Source organism: Belonocnema kinseyi, chromosome 6, assembly GCF_010883055.1.
Source record: "Belonocnema kinseyi isolate 2016_QV_RU_SX_M_011 chromosome 6, B_treatae_v1, whole genome shotgun sequence".
In the NCBI taxonomy this organism is placed as follows: domain Eukaryota; kingdom Metazoa; phylum Arthropoda; class Insecta; order Hymenoptera; family Cynipidae; genus Belonocnema; species Belonocnema kinseyi.
Genome location: NC_046662.1, coordinates 76,479,408 through 76,507,138, shown reverse-complemented (window position 1 = coordinate 76,507,138; position 27,731 = coordinate 76,479,408). Strand labels below are relative to the sequence as shown.

At 26.9% G+C, this 27,731-nt stretch overlaps 1 protein-coding gene across 1 annotated transcript; it reads left to right on the top strand.

Annotated features, from left to right (window-relative positions):
* The first annotated feature begins 1,529 nt into the window (after positions 1-1,529).
* Positions 1,530-27,731, top strand: LOC117174553. Its single transcript, XM_033363759.1, has 7 exons — positions 1,530-1,986; positions 6,584-6,753; positions 6,844-7,053; positions 9,176-9,552; positions 14,583-14,942; positions 19,710-20,489; positions 26,567-27,731. Exons 1-7 carry the CDS (start codon positions 1,862-1,864, stop codon positions 27,305-27,307), a joined length of 2,763 nt encoding a protein of 920 aa, XP_033219650.1. The 5' UTR covers positions 1,530-1,861; the 3' UTR covers positions 27,308-27,731.

The window sequence follows — 27,731 nt, the reverse complement described above, 5'->3', positions numbered from 1 at the left end:
AGGATTTCACAAAATATTTGGAAAAATTTGAATCCTTTTAAAAAATGTTTAGAACTTTTAGAAGTATGGTAGAAATATATTTAAAAAGTCTTAAATTCCTAAAAATATTTCTCACTCTCGAATTTAGCTTAAATTTTTTCAAAAACATTCATAATATAAAAAATTGCCTTATAATCTTCTAAAAGTTCCAACAATTTAAAGAAAATTTGTTTATTCTCTTGAAACGTTTTGAAATTCTTTTAAAGCTTCTAAAGTTTTGTCTTTTCTAAATCTTTAAAAATCTAAATTTCTAAAAATCTTTAGAGTTTAAATTTCTTTCTGAATCTCTTCAATTTTCTTAATATTTCTTGAATTTACTCATTTTTTTTCTGTTGATTTTTCAATCTTGCCAAATTGAATCATTTTGCTTTAAAAGCTTTTACACTCTTTTTCGCAAAATTTAAAAAAGCGTATAAAATGTTTAAACACCTTTTTTAATTAGTTTTCAAAAGTTCATTTTTCAAAATAAAAAATTATTTTAAATTTTCACACGAATCATAAGAAAATTATTTTTTTCATCTTTCCAGACTTTCTAAGCCTTCTTATCTATAGAAAATTTAATCTATAATTTCTCCTATAGGAAGCTAACAATTTCTTTTTATTATCGTGATACCTTGCGAAATTCATCAGAAATCTGTACAAGTTTTAATTATTTTTGAATCGTTTTAATATTTCTGAATATCTCGTAAACTTACTAACAAATTTTCTAAAATTATGTAATATAGCAAAATTGCAAAAAAAAAATTTCATTCTTTTGATACCCTACAAAATTCAGTTCACCTAAAATAATTTTAAATCCGAAAAAATTATTTTAAAAAAATGGTCTCAAAGTCTTCCGTAGTCTTTTTCCACACATTTTGAAATGTTTAAAACTTGAAATGGTTGTTTTAAAATAAGAACTAAATCATTGAAAATGTTCCCAGATATCTTGAAAAAAGATTTAATCTCCTCAAATCTTTAATGATTATTAAAAAGCTTCTCATTTTTTTTTCAAATTTTTTAAAACAATTTTGCCCTATAATTTTTGTTCTTATCTATTTAAAATCTGAAAAAGTTTGCAAATTATAGTCAGGTAGCGAATTGTTAAGAACAGAATTATTTTCCATTATTAAACAATTATTTACGATTTAATTTTTTTCCTATCAATAATGCTTAGAAATGTTTAGAAATAAATTTTATAATGGAGTAAAATGATTTAGTTAGAAATTTGCATGCACAAAGTTGATGGTACAAAAAATTCATAATTTATCAATATTACGTAATCGGGTCGAAATACCCCCCCCCCCCCCCCCCCCCCCCCCCCCCCCCCTCCCATATAATATACCGTAATATACGTTATATGTATGTGGACGCTCCCGTAACTATTTCGCTTGATTTAAATTTAGTCGTTTTCCCGCCTTTCATATCGAAGTGCCTCATTGGTTAATGTGCGCTCTTTCTCGGTCTATAGAAGAACGACAGAGACAGCCAGTTGACAGATGTTCTCCCTCTTTTTTGTTCTTGTGTGTGTATTTCAGTGTATTTTTTGTTGGTAGTGTTTGATGAGTACTTGTTGCAGTAGCCAAACCGGGTGAAGAATTTTCTCAGATTTCCCCTATTTCCATTAAAATTCTGAGACAAGTTTTCCGTACCTTAATCGATTTCCATTAGCTAAAAATATGTGCTGCTTAGAAACCATGAAAAGTGAGGTTATTTTGAAACGAAAGCAGTTTTTCCGAAGTGCCTATAACCGTCGTTGAAGAGTTTGGAAGTGTGTACCGCTAGACGCAATTTAAATATGAAAGAACGTGATTAATCAGATTTCCCTATTTTGTAATCAACGATGGAAGATTTTAACGATGGAGTTGATGGCAAGCAAGCCTCCAGGTTACGAACTGTTAATTCGGAGCAATTCCAGACCCTTGTCAAAATGCATCTATCTTTTGAATTGGACCGAAATACAGAGGAGTAAGTTTACACCTTTTTTTACTTTTCATTTATTAATGGTATTTGGCATTAGGTTCTAATATTTATATACTCAAGCATTCTATGTTAACAGTAATTTAATCAATCTAAAAGCTAATTTGCAACAGAGATCTGCGGGGTGACTTATCTTATCCTGCTCTTAAATCAACTCTTTTGCTGCAACGTTTTTATTATTTAAATTTGTTTAGCCCAGTTTATATTTATTTTGTAACTTTATACTTGTTTTAAACTAAGTTTTCGTGAGTCTGTGATTAGTTTGGAATTCAATGAGATACATCTTCAAATTTGAATTTATTTCATTCAGTTCTTATTTTTAGGACCTATGTAAAAAAAAACTTTTTACTTTAAAATCTGCTTGATGAGAGAATTATTAATAATACTATTTTCAATGTGGAGGAAATTATTTAAGAGTTTTTAAAGAAGATTTCAGGGTCGTTTAAAAACTACGTTCCGCATTTTAGATTTTCAACCATTAGAGATGAATTTTCGATGGAAGAGTTCAGTTTTCAAGCTTAAAAGTTAATTGTATTAAAAATCAGTTGAATTTTTTGCCTGAAAAGATGAATTGCCAACCAAAAAAGATGAATTTTCAAAGAAAATTGTTCACCATACAGTGATGAATTTTCAAGCAAATTGTTTAATATTTCACTTGATAATTAAATTTTTAACCCACGAAGATAAATTCGGAATTAGATACTTTAATTTTTGAACCAATAAGATTCATTTTCAAAAATAAAATTGTGCATTTTCAACCAAATAGTTGAATTTTGAGCCAAGAAGTTAACTTTAACAAAATATTTAACAAAATAGTTAATTTTTCAACAAAATAGTTGAATTTTTAACAAATTAGTCAGTGATGAAGTCGAGTCCTGACGCCGCATGTGTACTTTTTTCGGATATTAAAATAACTATCGGCTTCCATACAGTTTTTTTTACAATGGAAAATTATTCAATGTTTAAGATTTTCAATTGAACATTCTTCCATTTTTATGTATAGAATTCAGAAGGATGTTATTTTGAATATCTTTTCATTTCAATAGTTTAAGAATTTACGATTCAAAATTCTAATAGTTTGTTGTCGAAAAAAAACCGCTTTTCCAGCCAAAAAACAGGTAAACCCCTATTCTGTAATTACAACATTTTAATTTTAATCGACTTTCAGTAATATCTCATTTTTATTTAAGTATAAGATTTTATCCCAGCAGGAATTTAAAAAAAAATTATCAGTAAATTTAGGCTTTAATATTGTTATAAGATGTTCGTAAAAGGCGCAGTCGGAAAAAAATTGAATTGTAAAAAAGTATTCATTTGATTTAATTTAAAAAGATTTACATCATTTTCTACTTATTTTTGGCAAAAGGAAAAAAATTAAGTTGAAGAAACGAGATTTTTTATTTAAAACAAATCTTTTTCTACATGATTCTGGAATTCTCCGTTTTTCTGGAGATTTTTAATTGAAAACTCTTCAATTTTAAAGATTTAAATAAAAATTTCTAAATTTGAAAGATTCGTAAGATCAAGTCAGATGAAGATTGAAGCTTAGGATTTAAAGTCGGAATATATTTGATTTTTAATCAAATAATTGAATTTACAACCAAACAAGATTAATATTCTACCAAAAGAGATGAATTTTCAACGAACGAGTTCAGTTTGTAAGCTAAAAAGTTAAATGTTTTAGTAAGCAGTTAACTTTTAAACCTGAAAAGATGAATTTTTAATCGAAAAAGACGAATTTTCGTCAAGGCATATAAATCTTCAAACCAAAAATATGACTTTTCAACTAAATAGTGGAATTTTTTAACCAAATCATTAAGTCTTTAACATAATGGTTAATTTTTGTAACATTTTCAAGCAAATAGTTAAATTTTCAATCAAACAGTTGAATTTTTAACTCACGAAGATAAATTTTCAATTAAATAGTTGAATTTCTAGACAAATGTTTTATCTTATAAACAAGAAAGATTAAACTTCAAACAAAAACAGTTTGAAGCCCAAAAATTGAATTTTTTAGAAGACAGTTGAATTTTTAATTCACAAGAACGAATTCTCTGTCCAAGAAGATGATCTATTCCAACAAAATAATGAAACTTTTGATCAAACAGTTGCATTTTCTACAATTTAATCAGTATGAAATCGAGCAAAACCTTACAACACTATTTATGGCATTGACTAATGGATTATCAGTGTGATTCGAAATTTCCTTTCTACAGTGAATTATCTTTCAGGGTATTAACCATATTCTAAATTGATTCTGTTTAGGGATAATTTCAAATCGCGTAGGCAATCCATACGCAATTCACAGAACTGTGTTTTTTTTAAATTCAAAGTCTTTTCTCTTGATTTTTTTCTAGATTCGTTATAATGTAAAGAGTATATTTCATGATATTCTGACATGTGTTCGCCTTGGTGAGAAGTAACCATTTCTTTTGCTCGGAAATCGAAAATTTACGTCTTTTGCCAAAACGATACAAGATACGAAAAAGCCAGAGAAAATGTTTTTTTTTGTTCTAAAAAAGTTTTAGGAAAATATTTCGTGGCAGAATATAAATTAATAGTTTCAACAACTCTTACATAAAACTCTTTCCATTGAAGTCGGCTTTTTTTAAGTTATCTATACCCTCCATTCTTTCTAACTTCATAATTTTTTTGTTATAACGTTGTTGGAACTGTTAATAAAGTCGTTTTGAGTATTTCATCGTCACATAAAATTGCATTGTTGAGAGCAAATATAAATAAATATTTCTACGAAAATCTCGAAAACAAACCATTGTGTTGTTTTTTCTTTTTTCATATCTTTTCTTCTTTTGGCAAAAAATTTTCATTGTTTTAAGGACCAAATCGCTGAAAATAATCAGGTTTTCAGCAAAATAGTTGAATGTGTCACAAAAATGATTGAATAAAACGAATTTTTAACAAAGAAATTCATCTTTCAACCAATTAGGTAATGTTAAATCAAAAAAGGTTACCCTACCAAAATATCGTAGTTGATATTTCGACGAAGAAAAGATTTTAATTTTAAATACAAAACAGTCAAATATAACTAAAAATTTTTATTCTGAACGATAAATTTAATAGTTGATATTTTAGCCAAAACAGGTTATAATTTTAAATTAAAAACAGTTGACGATTTTTTTCAGAAAATTAAGCTTTCAACCCAAAAATATGAATTTTCAATAAAAAAGTTCATTTTAAACGAAAAAAGTTTGAACCAAATTCTTCAGGTAACAGTTGAGTATTCAACTCGAAAATATGAATTTTCAATCACATAGTTCAATTTGTAACCAAAATATATGAATTTACAATAAAAAATTAATTTTTATCAAAATAATTGAATTTTAAACTAAAAGCGATTACTTTTGTACTAAAAAGATGAACTTACGGTCAAATAAATAAATTTTTAACCAATAATGGAATATTTTAGTTTTCATTTGAAAAAATGATTTTTCAACTAAGAAAGAACGAATTTTCAGCAAAATAGTCAAATATTTAAAAAAAAAGGTAGCTACATTTTTGAATCTCCAATGGTTTATTTTGCAACCCTAAAATATGAGTTTTCAACCAAATAGTTGAATTGTCTACGAGAACAATATAATTTCCAACCCAAAAAGATGAATTTTCTACAAAACACTTAAACTTTTAACTAGCAAATATGAATTTTTAATAAAAAAAAAATAATTTTAATTATTGAATTTTTATCCGAAAACACGAAGTTTTAATAAACTAAATAAATTTGTAACCGATAAGGGAATAGTTAAATTTTCACTAAAGAAAATTAATTTTGAATAAAAAAAAGAACTGATTTTTAACAATATAGTTGAATCTTCAACTAAAAATAGAATAATTAAATTTTCAGTTACAAAAATTAATTTTTACAACAAATTTTCAACAAAATAGTTCAATCTTCAACGAAATAGTAGAATTTTTAATCCAAAGAGATGAGTTCTGAACCAAAAATATAATATTAGACTTCTTGTATTTAAGCAAAGACGTGGGGAAATGAAAGTTTCACACTGCCAGGGGCAGTGTGACGTAGTGTTTGAACGGCCCCTTAATTTTGTTACTAAAATAGGTTTCATATAAATGTACATTTGCATGAGTATTGCGACAAAGGGCTAATACTATTTACTATGCATTACCTTTGCATGGAGTAAACGGTTCTATCGATATATGTACTTATTGCTAGTTTCGAATCGCCCGGAAATGCAGTTCGTACTCCATCCTGTTACTGTTTTTCACAAACACTGAATAGCGTTTGGCGCGAAGCTAATGATCTATTGAGCACGCCAAGTTCATCTTTGACCTATGCTAGGTCTAATGAGGCATTATTATCCTCCTGGTTTGTAGTCTGATTACTGTTTGTTTCCTAAAAATTATTTAAAGCTGGAATGTCAGAAGATTTTATACGTACTCTGATTTTGCATGTGGACTATTTCTGCTTGTCTCTCTAATTACACTAATAAAAATCCTTTTAGAATAATCCTGATTAGAATAATTCGATTCTTTGAATATACACCAACGTTTTTGTTTGCACCATTCAATTATATCTAGTTCGTTACTATAATTGATTCCCTTTTTTCAGCAATGATTGCATTATTGAAAAGGCAAAAATAAAGAAATGGGGACTACCGAGTTTTTCCAAAAAACCCAAGTCGACTATGAATTTACAAAAAGGTCACGAAGGTGCGGCATTAACACAAGAGGGCATAAATCAAGTTCAACGTTTAATAGAATACCTCTCTCAAGAACAATGTGAGTTCTACCCAAAATAATGTGCAAAAATATTCCTTAACTTTTAAATTTATACAGATTAATGAATGATTTTAATTATTTTAAACGCAGGTATAATGCAAGAGGGAATATTCAGACGCACTGGAAAACTGACAAGGCAACAAGATCTAAAAACTTCATTGTATCATGCCCTTCCGCTGGATCTTTCAGCGGGCAGATTTAGCGTGCATGATTGCGCATCTGTTCTCAAAGGTTTCCTCGCTGATCTTCCTGAACCTCTTTTGACAGATTTGCATTACCCAGTTCACTGCCAAATAGCAGGTATTTTCACCTAATTAATGAAATAGAGTTTTGCAAAATAATAGGAATAATGATTTTATGTCATATATTTAAAAAGTCTATTTTTTGAAGCTAAAGAGACGAATTTACTGCAAAATAATTAAATATTTAACTTGACAATATACATTCTCTACAAAAAAATTTATTTTCAACCAATCAGTTAAATTTCCAGCTCAAAAAATTAATTTTCAATCAAGATGATTAATTTTCCACCAAAAAAAAGGGCGAACGTACAACAAATACATACATTTTTAATTGAATAGTTTAATTTTAAACCAAGAATAGCTTATAGCAAAAAGAAGAATTTTCAATTTAATAGTTTGAACAATAGATGTGAATTTTCAACCTCAGAATGGGAATTTCCAAACAAAAAATTTATTTTAAACCGGTTAGTTTAATGTTTAACAAAAAAGTGAAAATTTCCTTTAAAAATTAATTTTTAACCAACAGCAGTGGACAAAATTAACTTTTTAGGACTTATTTTAACTTTCAATCTAATAGTGAAATTTTTAACCTAAAAAGATGAATTTTTAACGCAAGATGTGATATTTAATGTTTTAACAAGAAATATTTTAATTTAAGATAAAAAACATTTGGATTTTACGGACATACTTGAAATTTCAAAAAAATCATTGAATCCTTAACGGAAAAATATCAATTTTTAAACAAACATTTGACTTTTTGACGAAAAAATTGTTCTAACAAAAAAGATGAATTGTCAACGAATAATATGATATTTGATATTTTAACCCAAAAATAGTTTAATTTTAAATAAAAAACAGTTCAATTCGACATAAAAAGATAAATTTTCCACAAAATAGATCAACAGTTATGAGTTTCCAATTCAAAATCGTTTAAATTGAAGGAATTTCAAATTTAAATAATCAAAACTCCATACATTTTAGTTGTAAAACATAAAAATTGGGTAATTTTCAATTTTCAAATAAAAAACCCTACAAATTTAAATATATATATATATATATAATTCTATAATTTTGTAGATTTAAATTTGAAAATATAGAATTTAAAATTATTCAATGGTCAAGTTTTGTAATTTGAAACGTTTTTTTGAAGTAGTTCAATTCTGAAGATTTACAATTTAAAATTCTTTCATTTTCAAGATTGTAATAGTTTATATTATTATTTTAGAATATGTTTTTAAATTTTGAAGATTCACAGTGGAAAACTTTATTTTTAAATATTTGCAATTGAAGATTTTTCCATTTTTAGTTTGTGTAATCAGGTATCATTAAGAAATATGTTATTTTCAGTATGTTTTTATTTAATGGTTCAAGATTGAAGATTTACAATTGAAAACTAGAAATTAAAAAGATTTGTAAAAAAATTTCCTAAATTGGATGGTTTTGAAGATCAACAGTCAAGAGTTTTCAATTATAAATCTTCTAAATTGAATTTTATACGTAAGACTTGGAATTTTCAACCAAAAAATATCACTTTAACCAAGTAGTATTATTTTCTACTCAAGTAGTTGATTTTTTAACACAAAAAGACGATTATTCAACAAAGAATTGAATTTTCAATTAAAAAGGGTAACTTTTCAACAAAAATTTTGAATTAAAACGAAACATTTCTATACAAAAAAGATTAATTGTTAATTAAAGATCTAATAATTGATATTCCCATGAAGAATATTTTTATTTTAAATTAATAACAGTTGAAATAATCCAAAAAATACGAATTTTTAATAAAATAGTTAAATCCTCAACTGAAGCAAATTAATTTTAAGCTATACAGTTGAATTTTCAAAGAAAAAAGATTTTTCAGGCAAGAAAAAAAATGCATCCATATTGTTGAATTTTGAAGTAAAAAAGACGAATTTTCTACGAAACAGTTGAATTTTCAATCAATTAATACAATTGCTAACCAAAAAAGATAAATTCTCAACCAAAATTATAACAGTAGACTTTTCAACCAAAAAGAACAAAATTTGAACGAAAAATATTTGTAGTTTTTTTTTATTACGTGCATGTTAATTGTTTTTCTAGGAAAAAATGTAGAAATCGTAAATAATATGCTAGATATGTAGCGTATATTTAGACTTATTTTATAATATTCTGCTTACAATTTCGTATATAAATTTCAGAATTGTGCAGTAACGAAACAAATGCAAATGATGCCCGACTTTTGAGAGCGCTTCAGCTCTTGTTGTTGCTTTTGCCGCCAAAGAATAGAGTATTGCTGAAGCATGTCTTGAACCTTTTGAATAAAACTGCGTCCTTTGAAGCTAACAACAAAATGAATTGTGATACACTAGCTACTTTATTTACACCACATTTAATGTGTCCAAGGAAATTATCCCCTGAAGCTCTGCACATAAACTCACAAAACTTGTCTGGAATTGTTGCTTTTATGATCAAGAAGGGTTTGGAATTGTTCGAGATTCCACCCAAGTTAGCAATGGATATCAGAGCTTATTGGGTTGAACAAGAGAGGAAGCTCCTGAGTCCAAGAAACGCAGACGTAAAAATTATTTACCATCTTTATTACAGGCCTCACAGGCTGGTCCCATAATGGAACTTTAAAAAAATGTATAATATGATCAAAGCTTCCAAACGTCAGGAATCGAAAAAGAAAAAATCGGGGAATTTTCTGTAAGAAGTAACTGTAAAAAATAATCAGGGTTGCCACATATTCACTTTTTGTCACTTTTTTTGTTCTCGAATCACTTTTTAGTCACTTATCTTTCAATTAATTAACTCAAGGATTAATCATTATTCAATTCAGGTATGTACCTATTTCTGAATTGTCTTGAATTATTTTGAAATATTTCAGGGTATTTTTAAAGATTCCGAGTACTTTTGAATAGATTTCAATAATTTGAAGAGATTTTTAAGATTTTAATGTATTTTTTAAACTTGTAAGGCATTTTCAACAGGTTTTAGGGAGATTTAAAAGATTCCAAAGAATTTTTTATTAGTTTCACTTATTTGAAGGCATTTCAAAGCTTTCTAAATATTTTTGGATAAAAATTAAAGGAATTTAAATGAGATTAAAATCAAATTTAAAATCCTATTTAATGCCCAATAATTAAATTATTTTGCAGAATTCCTGAAAATAAAATCAACAATCCAACGATAAAACTTAAACAACTATCATAAAATGTTCCTATTAAAATATTAGAAAAAAGATCAAAATTTTCCTAAAAGATAAAAGAAAAATATTTCTTTATTTGGACAAAAATAAAAAAGAGGAAAGAAACATGAGAAGGCAACCAAACAAACATTATCATTTTTCTTTCTTCTTTTTCATTCTTGTAAAAAAAATGTTCTTTCTTTTTTTTAGAAAATTTGGTCTTTTTTTCAAATTTCAATAGGAACATTGTATGGGGGTTAACCAAATTTGTTCGTTGGATTGTTTGTTTTATTTTCTGGAATACTGCACAATATTTTAGGGTAAACAATTTTCTAGAATGATTTTAAAGGAATTTATTCACGAGAAGTAAGGTATTTCGTAGGGCTTTAAAGATTTGAAGAGATTCGGAATTCAACCTGAATTTTTATTCATTTCTCCTTAATTCTTTGTAATTCTCTTGAATTTTGTGAATTCACAAATTCTTCTAAATTTATTCGATTGTGCTTAATTCGATGGATTTTTTCGACATTTTAACCCGTTAATGCCGAAAATGCCCCTTTGGGTACACCAGTTTTTCTATAATTATAACTCATGAAATTCAAGGTATCAAAAATTAAGAGACACATATCTTTGAAGCTTAAGATCTCTTCTTTCCGATGGTGGGCATGAAAATGTAATAAAATGTTATTAATTATAAAAAATTATCGTTTAAACAACAAAAAAACACGATTTTTTCGAATGTTTTTGCATAAAATCGAGTTTTCCGAATGGTTTCCAGTGTGCAATCTACTTGGAACCTCAATAATCGGTGGAATAAATGCTGAAGCTTTCAAAATACATGGTTTCGAGATCAATTTTTTATCTTAGTTTGTTCAAAATGGCTCGTTAATGGCAAAATTTTTGCGAAGACATTCATGAATTTTTTCTCAAAAAGTATGATCTTTTCGAGAAAGTGCAAAATGAGAGAAAGTTCTTAGAATCACTCAAAGAATACGTGAAAATTTTTCCAGCAAGTTTTAAAATATTTTTTTAAATTTTGCAATTTGTTCATTTTTGCAAATTTTAAAAACTGCTCCAAAAATTCTTTAAAAATTCAGGTGAATTCTTTGTTTGATTCTAACAACTTTTTATTCTCGATCATTTTTGCTATAAGCTCATGGTTCCCAAGAAAAAAATTCACAAAAGTCATCATTCTTGATCATGTAAATTGTCAATGATGACTTTTGAGAATTTTTTTCTTGAGAACCATGAGCTTATAGCAAAAGTTATGAAGAATAAAAAGTTGTTAGAATCGAGAAAAAAAATTCACCTAAATTTTTTTTAGCATTTTTCGAACAATTTTTTAATTTTTCAAAAGTCGACAAATTGCAAAATCAAAAAAGCTAATGTAAAACTTTCTGGAAAAATTCTCACGTATTCTTTGAGTGATTCTAAAAACTTTTTCTCCTTGTGCACTTTCTCGGAAAGATCATACATTTTGAGAAAAAAATTCATGAATGTCTTCGCAAAACTTACGTCATTAACGAGCCATTTTGAACACACTAAGATAAAAAATTGATCTCGGAACCATGTATTCTGAAAGCTTAGGCATTTATTCCACCGATCATTGAAGTTCCTCTAGATTGCACACTGGGAACCATTAGGAAAACTCGATTTTATAAAAAAAAAATCGAAAAAATCATGTTTTTTTTTGTTGTTTAAACGATATTTTTTTATAATTAACAACATTTTATTACATTTGCATGCCCATCATCGGAAAGAAGAGATCTTAAGCTTCAAAAATATGTGTCTCTCAATTTTTTATACCTTGAATTGCACGAGTCATAATTGCAGAAAGAGTGGTGTATCCAAAGGGGCATTCTCGGCGTTAACGGGAAAGTTATTATTTAATTGATAACATGATGAAAATATCTAGAGTATATTAAAGTATTTTTTCAAATTCTTTGGCATTTTCGAGATCTTCAAAAATTTTCAAAAGATTTTAAATATTTTAGGTTGTTTTGAAAGATAAAAATGAATTTTTTAATAGATTTCAGTAACTTAATGTGATCTCGAAAAATTTGAAATAGACTTTGAAATATTTTGGTGTATTTTAAAGATTCAAGGCATTTTCAAAAGATTAAAATAATTCCAAGGGATTTTCATGGGTTTTCATAGTTTTAAGAGATTTTACAAAATTTACATTAGATTTACAAGAATTTCGGAAGATCTGGAAGGATTTTACAGGACCTGTAAGGTTATAGGATATTTTATGGGGGTTTTAGAACTCTCAAGGCGTTTTAATAAAATTTCCAGGATTTCAGAAAATATCAAATTTCATAGAAATTCACGGAAGTTTAGGATCTTTTAATGGATTTCTAAGAATTTATTCACATGAAGTGAGGGATTTTGTAGGGTTTCAAAGATTTCAAGAATTCTTCTAAATTCACTCAATTTATTAAATTCTTTTTATTCTCTTTATTTTCTCTAAACTCACTTCAAACTTACTCAATATAATACATTTTTTCATATTTTTGGACTGTTTTTAATTCACTTAATTTTTCGGTTTAATTCAGCTTGGTTTCTTTTTATGAATTTCTTCGAATACTTCTTATTTCCCTTCAATCTTTTCCAATGCATTTGCATTCTTTTGAATCTTACTTGAATTGTTTTGTAGTCATTATTCACTTCTTGGGTTCGAAATTAGTAGGGTTTGAAAGATTTGAAGATTACATTTTTTTCTGCAATTTACCCTAAATTCTTTAGAATTCTCTTGAATTTTTTTAGTTTACTTGAAATCTTCTAAATTCCTTCAAATCTTTTTAGTTAAATGGATTTTTTGGTGAGTTTTTATGAATTGCATCGAATTCTTTTCGTTTACCTTAAATTCCTCTAAACTCATTCCAATTTTACGGAAGTCAATGGAATTTTTTGTGTGCTTAAAGTTTGTTTTAATTCATTTAAATGTTTAAGAATTTTAATTTAATTGTTTGGAAGAATTGTTTTAAAATTGATTCTGCCTTAGTTACCGTTTGAACTCGAAAAAACGACCCTTTGGTCTCTATATTTTATCCCATGGGGACTGTGAGGCCTGCTATTAACCCATTAAATCCTAAAAGGAAGAAATTTCTCGCTTACGTTTGAGCTTGAATAATTTTATAAAAAAGGGAAAGAATTTATTGTAAAATACTCTTTTTTACTATTCTCTGGTATGCTCTACACGATGAAATGGTTTAAAAAACGGAAAATATTGATTTTCAATTAATAATTAACAAATTAGAAAATAGAGGGGGAAGGAATTTTTTTATTGTCGCAAATGTGCACAAAATGTCTGAACTTTTCAAATCCGCCGAGTTTTTTTTTTATCTACGATTTTTTAAAACAAAATGGCGGCCAAAAACGGAAACCAAAAATTTTACATTTTGTTTTATCTATATTTTTGGTGATTTTTTCTCTCAAATCTTATAAATATTTAATTATTTTAGAAAAAAGGTATTTTAAAGTTTATTTTTAAACAAAATAAAAATATTAAGTGTTAAATAGGTAAAATCATGATATTAAGATTATAAAAAATCATTTTATTGCTATTTTACGTCATTTTTACACCAAAATCCAATGCAGTGACTGAAATATAGTTTTTTTTCCAACGATTTAGTGATTCAGTGACATTATTTTTATAAAATTAAAAGTTAATGTTTACTGATATACAATTTTACATGACAGTAGAGTCATGTAAAATTGTATATCAGTAAATATTAACTTTTAATTTTATAAAAATAATATCAGTGAATCACTCAATCGTTGGAAAAAACGTGATTTCAGTCACTGCATTGGATTTTGGTGTAAAAATGACGTAAAATAGCAATAAAATGATTTTTTATAATCCTAATATCATAATTTTACCTATTTAACACTAAATATTTTCATTTTGTTTAAAAATAAACTTTTAAAATACCTTTTTTCTAAAATAATTTAATATTTATATGATTGGGGCGAAAAAATCACCAAAAATATCGATAAAACGAAATGTAAAATTTTTGGTTTCCTTTTTTTGGCCGCCATTTTGTTTTAAAAAATCGTAGATAAAAAAAAAATCGACGGATTTGAAAAGTTCAGACATTTTGTGCACTTTTCGGCACATTTGCGACAATAAAAAGATTCCTTCCCCCTCTATTTTTTGATTTAAAAAAATTGCTTAAAAAAAGGAATTTTGTAAAATTTGTTAATTATGAATTGAAAATCAATAGTTTTCGTTTTTTAAACTATTGCATCGTGTAGAGCATACCCGAAAATAGTAGAAAAGAGTATTTTACAATTAATTCTTTTCCTTTTTTATAAAATTATTCAAGTTCAAACGTAAGAGAGAAATTTCTTCGTTTTGGGACTTAATGGGTCGAAAAAAGTTAAAACCAATTTTACGAGAGAATCATTTGTTTTAGCTGAACGAGTCAATATCGGACACGACAGGGACGGCCCGCACGGTTTTCAGTTTTGTGGATCATCAATTAACAGCCCAAGCCACAGCTTCTCAAGACACACAAGCGGCCTTGGCTCAACTCTACGCGTACATTCAATCCATGCCCGAGTCTGCGAAAAAACGAAAATTGGTTAAGCAATTTAATAAAGAAAATGGACAAGGAACTCCGCGACCCGTGAAACATGACCGTACTAAAAGCCTGGGCGACTCTATAAAGAAACACATTTTCCAGAAGAAACTTTTGGGCCACAAGAAACTGACGGATTTAAAAATCGGATGTAATTTTAGCCGGTCCAGCAGTGAGGAAAATATATTATCAACAGTAAGTGCTTTTTGTTGTTGTTTGAATTCATTATTAATATTCTAATAAATAACTGCATTGGTTTGTGCAAGATTAACCTTTCCAAAATTAACTTGTACATGTGATGCGAAATATAACAAATCATTTTTCTTGCACGTGAAGAGGGTGTCTACTAAAAGTGTTTTTATACGAAGCGTTGAAGAGCTTCATCCAAATATTAAAAAAAAATTTAACTGCTTTTAATATTCCTTGAATTTGTGGTCGTAATTTTAAGAAAACTATTTAAAAAATAATGCATTACCGCCACTTAGTATGTCAACTAAGGTGATTCATGTTATCAGACAAAAAAATTTTTTTAATCTGAACTCCCACATTAGCTTAAATTGTCAAAAAAAATATGGTCAATAAATTTTTCTTATTTGCTTTTTGATTGATTTTTTGTTTTTATTCCTTTATTTCTTGAAAATGCATTTATTATATGTGTCCCCTTTTACATTACCATAATTGTACATCATTCAATAAACAATTTTTTTAACTTAATTTTATGGAGACTAATACTTTTATCTCACTCGTTTCACATTTTTCTATGAATTAATTGCAATGATGGTAATTTAAAGAGAGATAATATGTATCCAAATTTAAGACAAGCATTTTCAAGACATTGAGAAAATAAAAACGACCAATAAAAATGACAAAACTCAAATAGTAAATCGCATCTGATTTTGAACAAATTTTTTAACCAAAAACATACAACTTAGGCCAATGAGCGTATTGGGGATAATAAAAAAACTATATTTTTTTATTTACCCTAATGTGGACACACTTATTTGTTAGCATATATCATTTTTTAATTTTATTAATTCAGGGTTTTAAAATTTTACTCCAGTAGGTTAAACGCTATCTAAATTTTTACTAAAATCAGAGCAGGATAAATTTTTTTTCTAAGTTTCAAGAATTTATTGGAAAAATATTGCAAATTGTAATGTTTTTATCAATTCTAAATAAAATCTAAAAAACATTTTTCATTGCACTGGGGCTTATTTTGTCGGTAAATTAATAAAGAAGGGCAGCTTCATCTTGCAGGAAATTTGTAATAAAAATGAATTTAATATATTTATTTAATGTTATGTAAAATTCATGATTACTTCTTTTACAAATTAAAATAAAAATTGTATTTTCAACAAATAAATCATTTTCAACAAAATAATTTAATTTTCAAGCAAATAATAAAGTTTTTGAGCAAAAAAAGTTATTTACAATGATCCTAACTCAAAAGCTGATCATTTTAAAGACATTTAAAAAATGAAAAGAACAAAAACTATAAAATAAAATTGGTTTTCTTAGCAGAGAAAAATTTCCCAGATTTGTTTTCAATTTTACTGACTTGAACTTCCTGCAACATTCAAAAACCTTGTTTTACAATTGTTCTAAAAATTTACTAAATTCTACAGAGATTTATTTTTAAAGTGAGTAAAAAAATATTTATTATTTTCGATGTTCTCTAAAATTTAAGAAAACATTACAATTTGAACTTTTTTTCTATAGCTTCGTAAAAAAATGGCAAAATTACTTTATCCGGGGCTTATTTTATTCGAAATTTAAATAGCTTTTAACTTAACAAAGAAAAAAATTTTACCTTAGAGTATAAAAAATTAACAATCCAATATAAAAAATGGTTAATTTTGAAAAACTAAGGTACACATTAAGCGACGGTAGTGTACTTTAATTATTTTCTTTTTCATAAAAAAAATATTTCGATTGCTTATCGGAAGTGTAGGATGTCTTTAAAATGAGTATAAAGAGTAAAGTGGAATAAAAATTAAAAAATTTGTAATTCGAAATCGCTAAAACGTTCGAAAAAAATATTTGAAAAATATCTTGTTTGCAAAGTTTTTTAATTTGCTTGAGTCTCACTTGTTTTTAAATTCCTGAAAGTCAGAAAAGTTTTCCCAATTTTGAGGATATTGGCAATCATTTTCTAGGAAATAAGCATACAAATAAACTAGAAAAAAATCGAAAAGGCCCAGAAATCGAAATTGGAAGTAGAGCAAATTTTTAAAATTCGAATTTAAAAAGAATGAAATTATCTTCGTAAGTTGTCATAAAAATTTTTTTATGATATGCGGGCGTTTTAGCATAGAAATACATTAGAAAAAAAGTATGCTAAATTCCAAATTTTGAAAATTCGCTGTATTTCTAATTTCGATTCCTTGGTCTTTTCGATTTTTATTCAGGTTTATTTTTATGCTAAAAAGTCTATATATTCTCACAAAAATTTTAAACCTCCAATTATAAAGATGATTTCATTAATTACCAAAATTGGAATTTCAAAAATTCACTATTTCCAATTTCGATTTCTGGATCTTGGCAACTTGTTTGCTAATAATTTTTGTCACTGGAAAGTTTTCTTTCAATCTTTAAATCTAATCTTTCTTTCATCAATAAATTATCTCATGGGTTTTAGAATCTGAATTGTTTTAAATCCTTTGACAATATTTCAAACTATTTTTAAAATTTTTTAGAAATTTTCAATAGATTTAAATAATTTGAAGAGATTTTAAAGATTTTATGGTATTTGTAAAAACTTCCAAGGCATTTTCCAGATCTTTTAATTTGAAATCTTTTAGACAATTTCAAAAGATTCTAAGGAATTATTTTCATGAATTGGAAGAGGTTTCAAAGCGTTTCAAATATTTTAGGATAAAAAATATTCTAGAATTTTGGAAGAAATGAGACTACCGTATAGTACCTATAAGATTTTAAGATAAAAAAAATTCGTAGGATTCTATAAGGTTTTCGAGGATTTCAATTACAGTAAGGGGTTTTAACATTCTCAGTGGATTTCAATACTTTTTCCAGAATTTCAGAAAATATCACCAGGTTTCATAAAGTTTCACAAAATTTTGTGGGCTTTCAAAGATTGAGAGAAATTTGAAATAAGTTTTTTGAATTTGACTTGCATTCTTATTAATTTATCCTCAATTATATTAAATTCTTTGAAATTATTTTGAATTTGTTTAATAAATTAGAGTTCTTCTAAATTCACTTACTTCAATTGATTTTTTTTACCTTTTAAAAGTTTTTATTTAATTGATCCTGAGAATCAATTGATAAAATGATTAATGAATTTTAAAAAATTTGAGGTATTTTTGCAAATGCCTTGGTATTTTCAAGAGCTTTAAAAATATATAATAATTTTAAAATATTCTAAAGGGTTTGAAATATTTTAGATCATTTCAAAAGATTACAACTAATTTTTTATTGATTTCAGTAATTTAATGGGATTTTAAAGGATTTTAAATATTTCAGGAAATTTTAAAAGATTCCCAGAAATTCTTTATTTTTTCAATATTTTGAAGGGCTTTCAAAGATTTTGAAATATTTTAGGATATTTGAGAAGATTCCAATGCATTTTCAAGAGATGTCGAAAGTTTTTATTTAATTCATCTTGAAGTTTTTAAAATTCATCTTAAATGTTTAGGCATAAATTCTTAATAATTTACTCTGAATTCCTTTCAATTCTTTGGAATTCTCTAGAAAAATTTAATTCACTTAAATGCATATAAATTTACTTAATTCTACTTAATTTAAGGAATTTAAAATAATGTTAACAGTTTTCATTTTATTCATCCTGAAGTGTTCTAACCTTACCTTGAATTCTTAGACATTTCAGTACATTCTTTTAAATTCCCTTGCATTTTTTTAAGCTCATTTCAAATTTTTCGAATGCAATGAGTTTTCTTTATATTTGTAAATTCTTTTGAATTCGTTTGAATTTTTTTTAATTCATATTGAATTTTTATGAATTTCATCGAATTCTTCTCATTTCCCTTAAAATTCCTCTATGTTTATGCACATTTTTTCTGAAATCAATGAATTTTTTTCGATTTCAAAAATATTTTCCAATTCATTTAAATTCTTTGGAATTCCTTTGTTGTTATGAGTTATTTTTTTGGATGGAAACTAGTATGGTGTCAAAGATTTGAAATTATTTTTTAAAATTTATTCTGAATTCTTAATAAATTACCCTGAAATCTTTTGAATTCTTTGAAATTCTCTTGAATTTTTTATTTTACTTAAATTCTCCTAAATTTAATCAATTCTACTTAATTTAAGCGATTTAAAATTTTTTAAAGCTCCTTTCAAATTTTGTGAATTCAATTAATTCTCTTTATATTTTTTAATTCTGTTAAATTCGCTTGAATTTTTTAAAATTCACATTTAATTTTTATGAATTGTATCGAATTCTTCTCGTTTAGTTTAAATTCCTCTAAATGATGTCCATTTTCACGAAAATCAATTGAATTATTTCTGTATTTAAAAATTTTTTTCCAATTCATTTGAATTTAACTTGAATGGTCTTGAAATCTTTTTTATACATCCGAAATTTGTTGCCCTTTAATCATGAAAAAAGTATCCTATGAGCGTCACAAAAAGTACCCTTTATTTCCTATATTTTATCCCATAGTGTGAGGCCTCAATATGTTATTTTTTGACATTGTAGCGATTTCGAATTCCAGAAATTTTTTTGAACCCACCTTGACCAAGAGCATTATTTTGCAGGAATTATGTTACAAAAGTTTCATTAATCTCTAATCAAATATTCGAAATAAAAATAAAAATTTAGCGATTTTATCAATTTTTAAGTAACTAATACCTAATTGACCCGAAAAAAATGAAAAATTGACCGATAATTGTTGGGAATATAAAATCATCCTTCGAGTAGATACCCTGGTGAATGAAATTGTGACTAATTGCTTGATTGCTTGTTCTGACTGTTCTGAATAGCCTCTTGACAAACCAAGGCTTCCTCCAAAAGGGACACTAAGCAAATCGGAGGATGAGCTTAGCACCGACAGCTTTGGCGTACTAGAGACAGAAAATCTCTTTAAAATTAAGCATATGAGTAGCAGTACGGGTAGTCTTGATACTCCTACTTTATCAACTCTCAAAGCAGAAAATCGTCGAGTTCTCAACTTTGAGAGTATTGACGAAGAACAGTCTCATTCCCCAGCATTCAGTGAATTGAATCTGAGTGAAATGGAAGAGCATATGAACTCCCATCGAACATCTTCGACTGAAAAGACGCGTAATTCGTCGGACGTTCACGTCTCTAATGACGTTAGATTGTCCCGACACAGTAGCGAACCTCCAAATATGTATTCGTCCCAGACAAACTTGGGCAGAGTGAATGAAAACGAATTAGTCAGACCGCAATCTGATCCTGCAATTCCGACGTCGAAGAGGTCAAATATTGAGGTTGTCTTCACTCGTCGATTATCGACTTCGAGTCTCGGATCACAGTATTCGAATTCGGACAAGGATTCTCCAAAGTCAAATAAGAATTCCGGAAAATCAGACAAAACCACTAACGGTTCGGGTAAAACGTCTTCTTCTCCTATAAAAAGTATCTTGAGGAATGTTTTCACAGCACATACATCGACACCATCGAATTTTCTGCGACGAAGCTTGGCTACAAATGAGTATATGTTAACACCAATTACGGATGCCGATAACAGCATGAGCCCGATTACTCAAAGTGCTACTAAGATGAGCAAGGCTATGCAGGTGTGCATGATATTTTTCATCTGCTTTTTAATCATTATTAATAACATTAACATTTGCAGGAATCACAGATTTTTCCTATTGCCCGTTTTTAATTGCACTTTTTCTCCCCTTTTTATTTAATTATAGATAACCTGATGGACACCAATTTTTAGAAGAAAGTACAACATTTCGTGAATTATAATTTTTTGTTCAAACCTGTACTTTTTTGTAAAAAGAGTACAAAATTCTTAGTGGCCGCTGGAGCGGGAAATGGCCGAGAATTTCTTGTGATCGGTAAAAATCGGGAAATGGCAGTGAATTTATTTTTTATTTTACTTAAAAAATGTGCCATTCTAGGTTTTTTTTTATTTTTAAGCGTACTTTTAAATGGATCTGTACTTTGAGTATTACAAAATGACCAATAATTTATGTGACAAAACGATTCTAAATCCGTTCAAAGTTGAACAATTTCAAGATTTTATCGTAAAAACTAAACCGTTTAAATCCGAAATTCTTGTTATTAAAAAGTGTAAACATATGATTTAAATTTTATAAACTATTTTCAACTTTAAAATAACTTCATAATAATATATTCGTGATTTAAGGCCTTTATTAAATTAAAAATATTGTTTCAGTCTAAAATATTCCATTTTTAACCCATTTAATTTGAAATTCTTCAGTTAAGAAAAATAATACTTATTGAATATTTAGCAATATTTAACTTTTAATTTAAGACGAGTAAGTTTAAACCAAATATTTAAAAGTAAACAATCTGAAACTGAATTGTTTGAAATATAAAGCCTGGAAACTTAAAAAATTTTTAGAACTTTTAAATATAAATGGAACACTTACTATTTGTAGAAAAAAATTGAGTAATTTCAAGAGATATTTAGAAGTTCCGAAACCAAAATTTCATCTCAGATAACAACAGTCTAATTTAAAACAAAATATAGAGTTTTGCAAATTCCAAATGAAAACTTTAAAATCTTTTTTAGAATTGTAAAAGGGTGTAAAAGAATAAAAACATTCTCTTAAGATTCCCAGGAAAATTGGAAATGATTTTTCATTTTGAAAAATTATAATGAGAGGATATTTAAAAAGGTTTTAAAAGATTACAAAATTTTCAAAAAAGAATCTGGAAGCTTTTAAAGAATTGTTCTAAAATTTGTAGAAGTTTCTAAAAATCGTAAAAAAAAATCCAATTCGTTCTAGTATTTAGAAGTTCTGAAAAAATTAAAAAAAAAAAAAAACAATTCAACTGCTAATTTAACAAGTGTTCATTTAAAAAAAAAATTAATTTTTTAATGTTTCTAGCTTCAAATTCCGTAAAAAATATGATTAGCTTCAAAGTAAAAATTTTAACAAACATTACTGTTATAATCGGCATTAAATTTTCGACTTGTGGTTTACCGCCAGTTTTTGTAGGACATGTAATGTATATGTTTCTACAAAAAAACTACGATTAAAAAAATATATTACACTTTTAACAAGAACTTTTCCTATTTAAAATAAATCACAGATCAAACAGCAATTCGAGTTTGCAACATTTTTCACATTAAAATTCTACGAAAATATCTGCATCTATCAAAAATCATTTTAAATCTGAGATGTTATTTATTTTTCAAAATAATTTTATATTGATTAATTCAGACAGGAAAATTAATTTTAATGAAAACAAGCCTTATTAAAATATTTGCATAAGTTTATTTTGCAAAATATTAACATTTAGTGATACAGTCATCACTGTTTTAGCATATATTTCGAAGTTTTAAAAAGATTCCAAAATAATTTGATACTTACAAATTATTTATTTTGCAGGATTTTCACAAATTTGGGCAAAATTCGAGTTCCAAGATAAAAAAAATTATTTCATGATTTTTTGCAACAAAAATTCTCAAAAGAATATTTTAAAAGGTTTCAAAACAAATTGTAACGTATAAATTAATGTTTCCAGCTAAAAATTGCTTCAAATGATATAATTTTGAAAATTCATCATTCATTTTATTCATTTTTAATTTATAGAATAGAAAATGATAACGTGGACTTCTATTTTTTAAACCGTTGAATTCGACAATGGATGAAAGTTAAAAATAAAAAAAGATTCAATTTGAAGTCTTAAAAACTTCTATTTTATATGCGCACATTATTGAGCGTCTAAATTAAAAATGGTTTAAGCTATAATTTTTAAACTTTAAAATTCAAGTTTTTATGTCTTTAAATAAAAACATTTTTATCTTCGAGAGTTCGAATCTTTTAATTTCAATTACCGTGATAAATTCTTTCTTAACTGTTCAATTTTTATTTGCAGTCAAAAAGTTTTTCTTTTTCGGCCTAGGATGATAAATTCATCATACGCGTCTTAATACAAAAATTATTTCATTGCGATATATTAAATATTTGTTGTTTTAGGTGAAAAAAAGAACCAATTTTTGGCTGCAAAACCTCTAAATTTCTGTAAATTCTTGTAAGAAATAAAAATTACAATAAATACAAAAAAAGTATCAAATTCTTCTGAATAATAGAACATCTACAAAACGACCAAAACTACGGCACCAGTACTTTCCTGTTATTTTGGTTGTAAATTATTCTATTTATCTGTAAATTTTTGTAAAAAAGATTTTAGATTTGTTGTACTTTTTTGTAAAAAATTTTTCACCACGGTCTACAAAATTATTCTATTCAAAACAATGTGGCATCTATACGAATTCAGATGTCGGGTCGAAAAGTTGGAAAATTGAATAAAAGGCACTTAAGAAAGCTTGGACGGTCCTAGATTTCTGCAAATAAAAGAAACTACAAAAACAATTTTTTGTAATTCTACATATTTACGACCATATAAGCGTTCCTTCGTGTTTTTTATTGAACTTCCCAAATTAATTTTTATAATTAAAAGTAAAATTTTACGGCTATATTTGCAATTTCAACCATAAATTTGGTTTTGTTACAATCATTCGAAGATTACCTCCGATTTCTAAAAGAGTGACAGCAAGTTTTTTTAATGTAATATTTTTCGAAGGAGCGTAGGTATTTTGGATTTTCTTTTTTTTTCTTGAAAAACCAATTTGAATTTTTCTTAGAAATAGATGGTAGTATGTAATACATAAATATCTCGTGAGTTTCTATCTTGGAAAACCACTGCTTCACATCGGAAAAATATTACTTTTGAAAAATTAGATTTTTATATTTTCTCGCAAGCAACGCAAGGTAAAAAAATATTGAAATAAAAGTTTACCCACCTAACATTTTTTACAAAAAAATATATCTTGCTATTTTGTGATATTTTGCATCGTTTACGACTTTACGGGAAAAAATGAAAACTATATTTGTAGAAAACAATTTTCCCTTAATTAGAAATGGTGAAGCCTCTACGAAACTGATAGGATGCATTTCTTATATAAGCAGAAAATAAGATTTTTCGGAAAATCTTTTAAAAAAAAGACACTTTAAATTTTTTCCAATGTTTAAAAACAAGTTTCTCCTAATTTAAAAAAGAAATTCTATTCGCGAAAATGTTTTCTTTTTAAAAATAATTGTTCAATTTTGCACATAAACGATGCATAATAGTACAAACGCGTAAGAGATATTTTTTGTAGAAATGTTCTTGGTGTGTAAACTTTTATGTGAATATTTTTTTATAGATACCTTTCTTTGTGTCCTAGATATTCCCAAATTAATTTTTTCAGTGCAAAGCAGTGGTTGACAGAGAATGAAACCATATTACCAGATAATTCTGATGAATGAATAAAAATTATAAAAATATTATCATTCAAGAATTTAAGTAAAGCAGCCGCTATTTTGCCACTTTTAATTTTTTCTTAATTTTGTTTAAATCAATTGAAAGACCAATAATTCCCACCTTGAATAAAAAAAACATCTCAAATAACTACATTCATTCGGAAGATACTGCTTTCTGAAAAAAATTTCTGTCAATTTTTTAGAATTCGCAGATAATCTTCGAATAAAAATATTTTTTTAATGAACTGGGAAGTATCGGTTCTTTTATTTTCACAGTATAATGATACATTATCGAAATATAAAATCATTTTTAAACCAGGACTTAGACTTTTCTTGAAATTTGGCCTGATTTGAAATAGAAGTTGTCATCTGTACAATATTTAAGCACTTAAATCAACTATTTATAAATAAATAATAATCGTTAACTTAAAACATTGCCCTTTTTATCTCTTCATTTTTAAAGCGTACCTTTTCAATTTAAAGAATTTTAAAATGTGGGTTTGAAGACCAAAAAACTTAAATAACTAAGAAACAAAAGCATTTGAAAATGCAAAATTTGGATAAAAAACTCTTCAAGTTGATAAACTCTAAACATAAAATAATTAATTATTTGTAAACTTGAACTGTCTTTCGAGTATTAAAAATTAAACAATAATTGATTTAAGATGATTCTGAATCTGTTAAGAGTTTTTAAAAATTACAGCAGTAAATGTTAAAAATTGAGCTGTTTCAGTTCAAAAGCCGCAGTAGTAAACTTGCGATTAAATTAGTATAAAATATTTTTCAATTTTCTAATAATTTGAAATTAATAGATTCATAAATTCACGTTTTTATTAAATTTAAAATATTGTTTCAGTTTAGAACATTTCATTTTTAAGCCGTTTAATTTTAAATGTTTTAATTAAGAAAAAGAACAATTTTTTGATAATAGCAATACTTAATTGCCCATTTAAAACGAGGCATTATAAATCAAATATTCAAAACTAAAAATTTTGAAACAGAAAGTCTTAGATGTTCTATTTAGAAAAATTTTAATCTGTAAGTGTAATCGTTGGAATTTTTATGTATAAAAAACTAGTGAACAAATAATAATTGAATAAAATTGTAGTAATTTTATTATTATTATTATTATTATTATTATTATTATTATTATTAAAGTAATTTTGAGGTTTAAAGATTCCTGTGAAAATTTTAAATAATTTTTTTATTCCAAAAAAATATTTTAATATATTTCAAAACAAGTTTTCAGTTATAAATAATAATTGAATTTAACAATTAAAACATTATTTTTACAATTTAAAAAATGAAATAATCAATCATAACGATTTAAAGTTTAAGAAAATTGAACACAATTGCTAAAAATTGTATAATTTGATGAATCTATAAATTTATTGATTTATTTTACATTAAGAGTAAGTGTTAAAAGCTTTGGTTTTATAGGCGTCAATTGGAAATTAAGACTTCAATTTCTGTAATTTAAATGTCGTGAAAAATCTTTGCAAAGCGGGAAAAGCCATGAATTTTTGTCTTTGATTAAAATGGTCACCCTGGCTTGGAAATAAATATTTAATTATACTTATAAGTATTAAAATCTAATCAAAAATATTATCGATTGTGATTTGAATTACATAAAAATGGTTTATTTAGCAATTTTTTGTAGGACTTTTTTATATCTCACTAAATGGATTTCCAGCTACCTTTTTTTCAATAATTTTTCTTTCATCAAGTTAACTCATGTATTAATCAATATTCGATGCAGATCTATATCCACTTCTAAATCGTTTTTCATTCTTAATTCTTTTCAATGTCCTTTTACTTTTTCTCAATTTATTAAAAAATTACTGAATTCAATGAATTTGTTAATATTTTTTGTTTTGAATTCACTTAATTTTTTAAGAATTCAGTTTCATTTTTTATGAATTTGATCGAATTCTTTTTATTTATCTTATATTCCTCTAAATTCACCTAAATTTTACTGACATAAGTGTATTTTATCGATTAAATCTTTTTTCCAATTCTTTTGAATTGTATTGTAATCATTATTCACTTTTTTGTTCGAAATTGATTCAGGTTTCAAATATATTGATTGAATTTTTATTTTTTCCAATTCTTTTGAATTCCTTTGAATTCTTTTGAATTAAATTGAAACTTTTTGAAATCTTATGAATTTATCTTGAATTTGCTACCCTTAGACTGCGAAAAAAGTACCCTTTAGTCCCTATATTTTATCCCGTAGGGACTGAGGCCTGATATTTTCATTTCTACATTTTTTTCATACAAAGTTGACCCATTTCGCAGACCCCTGTATTGATCTTTTCTTAAATAATTTACCAATTTTCCCATACTTTCCATTCTTTCCACAGGAAAATATAATGACGCCCCGATCTCGAAAACCTGTTGTGATGTCTTCAGTCACAAATATCTGCAATCTTTCAACATTGCACAGCGATACAATCCAATGCCATCCTAGCTCTCATTTGCGAGGATTCAACACAGACCTAGTGTTCCGGAAAGGTTGCACTTCCATTATAGAAGAATCGCCAATTTCCTCCGATACCTGTTATGATGAAGCTCATCTTCAGAATAAGGAAAACGTTCGCGCACATCTACAAAACGACCAAAACTACGTCATGTCACCAGAATTTGACGGCATTTCAAGCGTTCAAAAAAGTTCCTCTATCACGAGCACCTTCAAAGAATACCTTTTGTCAAGAAGTGTCCTCACCGCGAGTCCAGTTGACCTGAGTTTCGCATCCCGTACTGGAGATTTCGAACCATCCGAATCAGACTTAAATATTTTCAATGAAGACGCACTATCTGACAGTCTTCTGAATTGTCTCGATGGCAACAATCCGAGTTCTGATACCTCAGGAATCGCCTCTGGCAGCACAAACAGTGCAGATAATTCAGCAGAAAAAATGGAAGAGCTCACTTCGCCCAGAAAACGTGGAACGAGTTCGCAACGCAACGATTCCAAGCGAGCCATCAAGAAGAAAAATACCTTTAGCAATTCGAAAAATCAAGCCCTGATGCACAAACAGCTCAGTGATTCGACTCTAAACTCGCTCAGAAGTAATGAAGTACCCCCGGAAACTGCGTTCTGAAGTAAAAAAAAAACACACACAAAAGAAAAGTTTACACTTATGTGTAAGTAAAATCTATACTTATATGTAAGTAAAACTAAAAGGCTTCTGCACAATTATAGATTCAAATTGTTATATTTAAATTAGACAGAGAGGTAAAGTTATCGTGTTAGCATTATTTTTTATCGTAGCATTTATTTGTTACATTACCGGACTAAATCACGTTCGTCGACGATGTTGCAAAGTGGAAACTACTTCGTAAAATACGAGAAACTTTGCTAAAAGCTTGGCTCGATGTTTTTTCATGGCTTCTTATTTGTTTTAAACGGTGTATGTAAAACGTGAATCTAACCGGAAGTCTGACTGTTGTCAAGGAGACATTGTATTCTTGGAAAACTTCTTAAAGTATTAATCTATTAATAAACTCGCATTTTTACTAATAGGA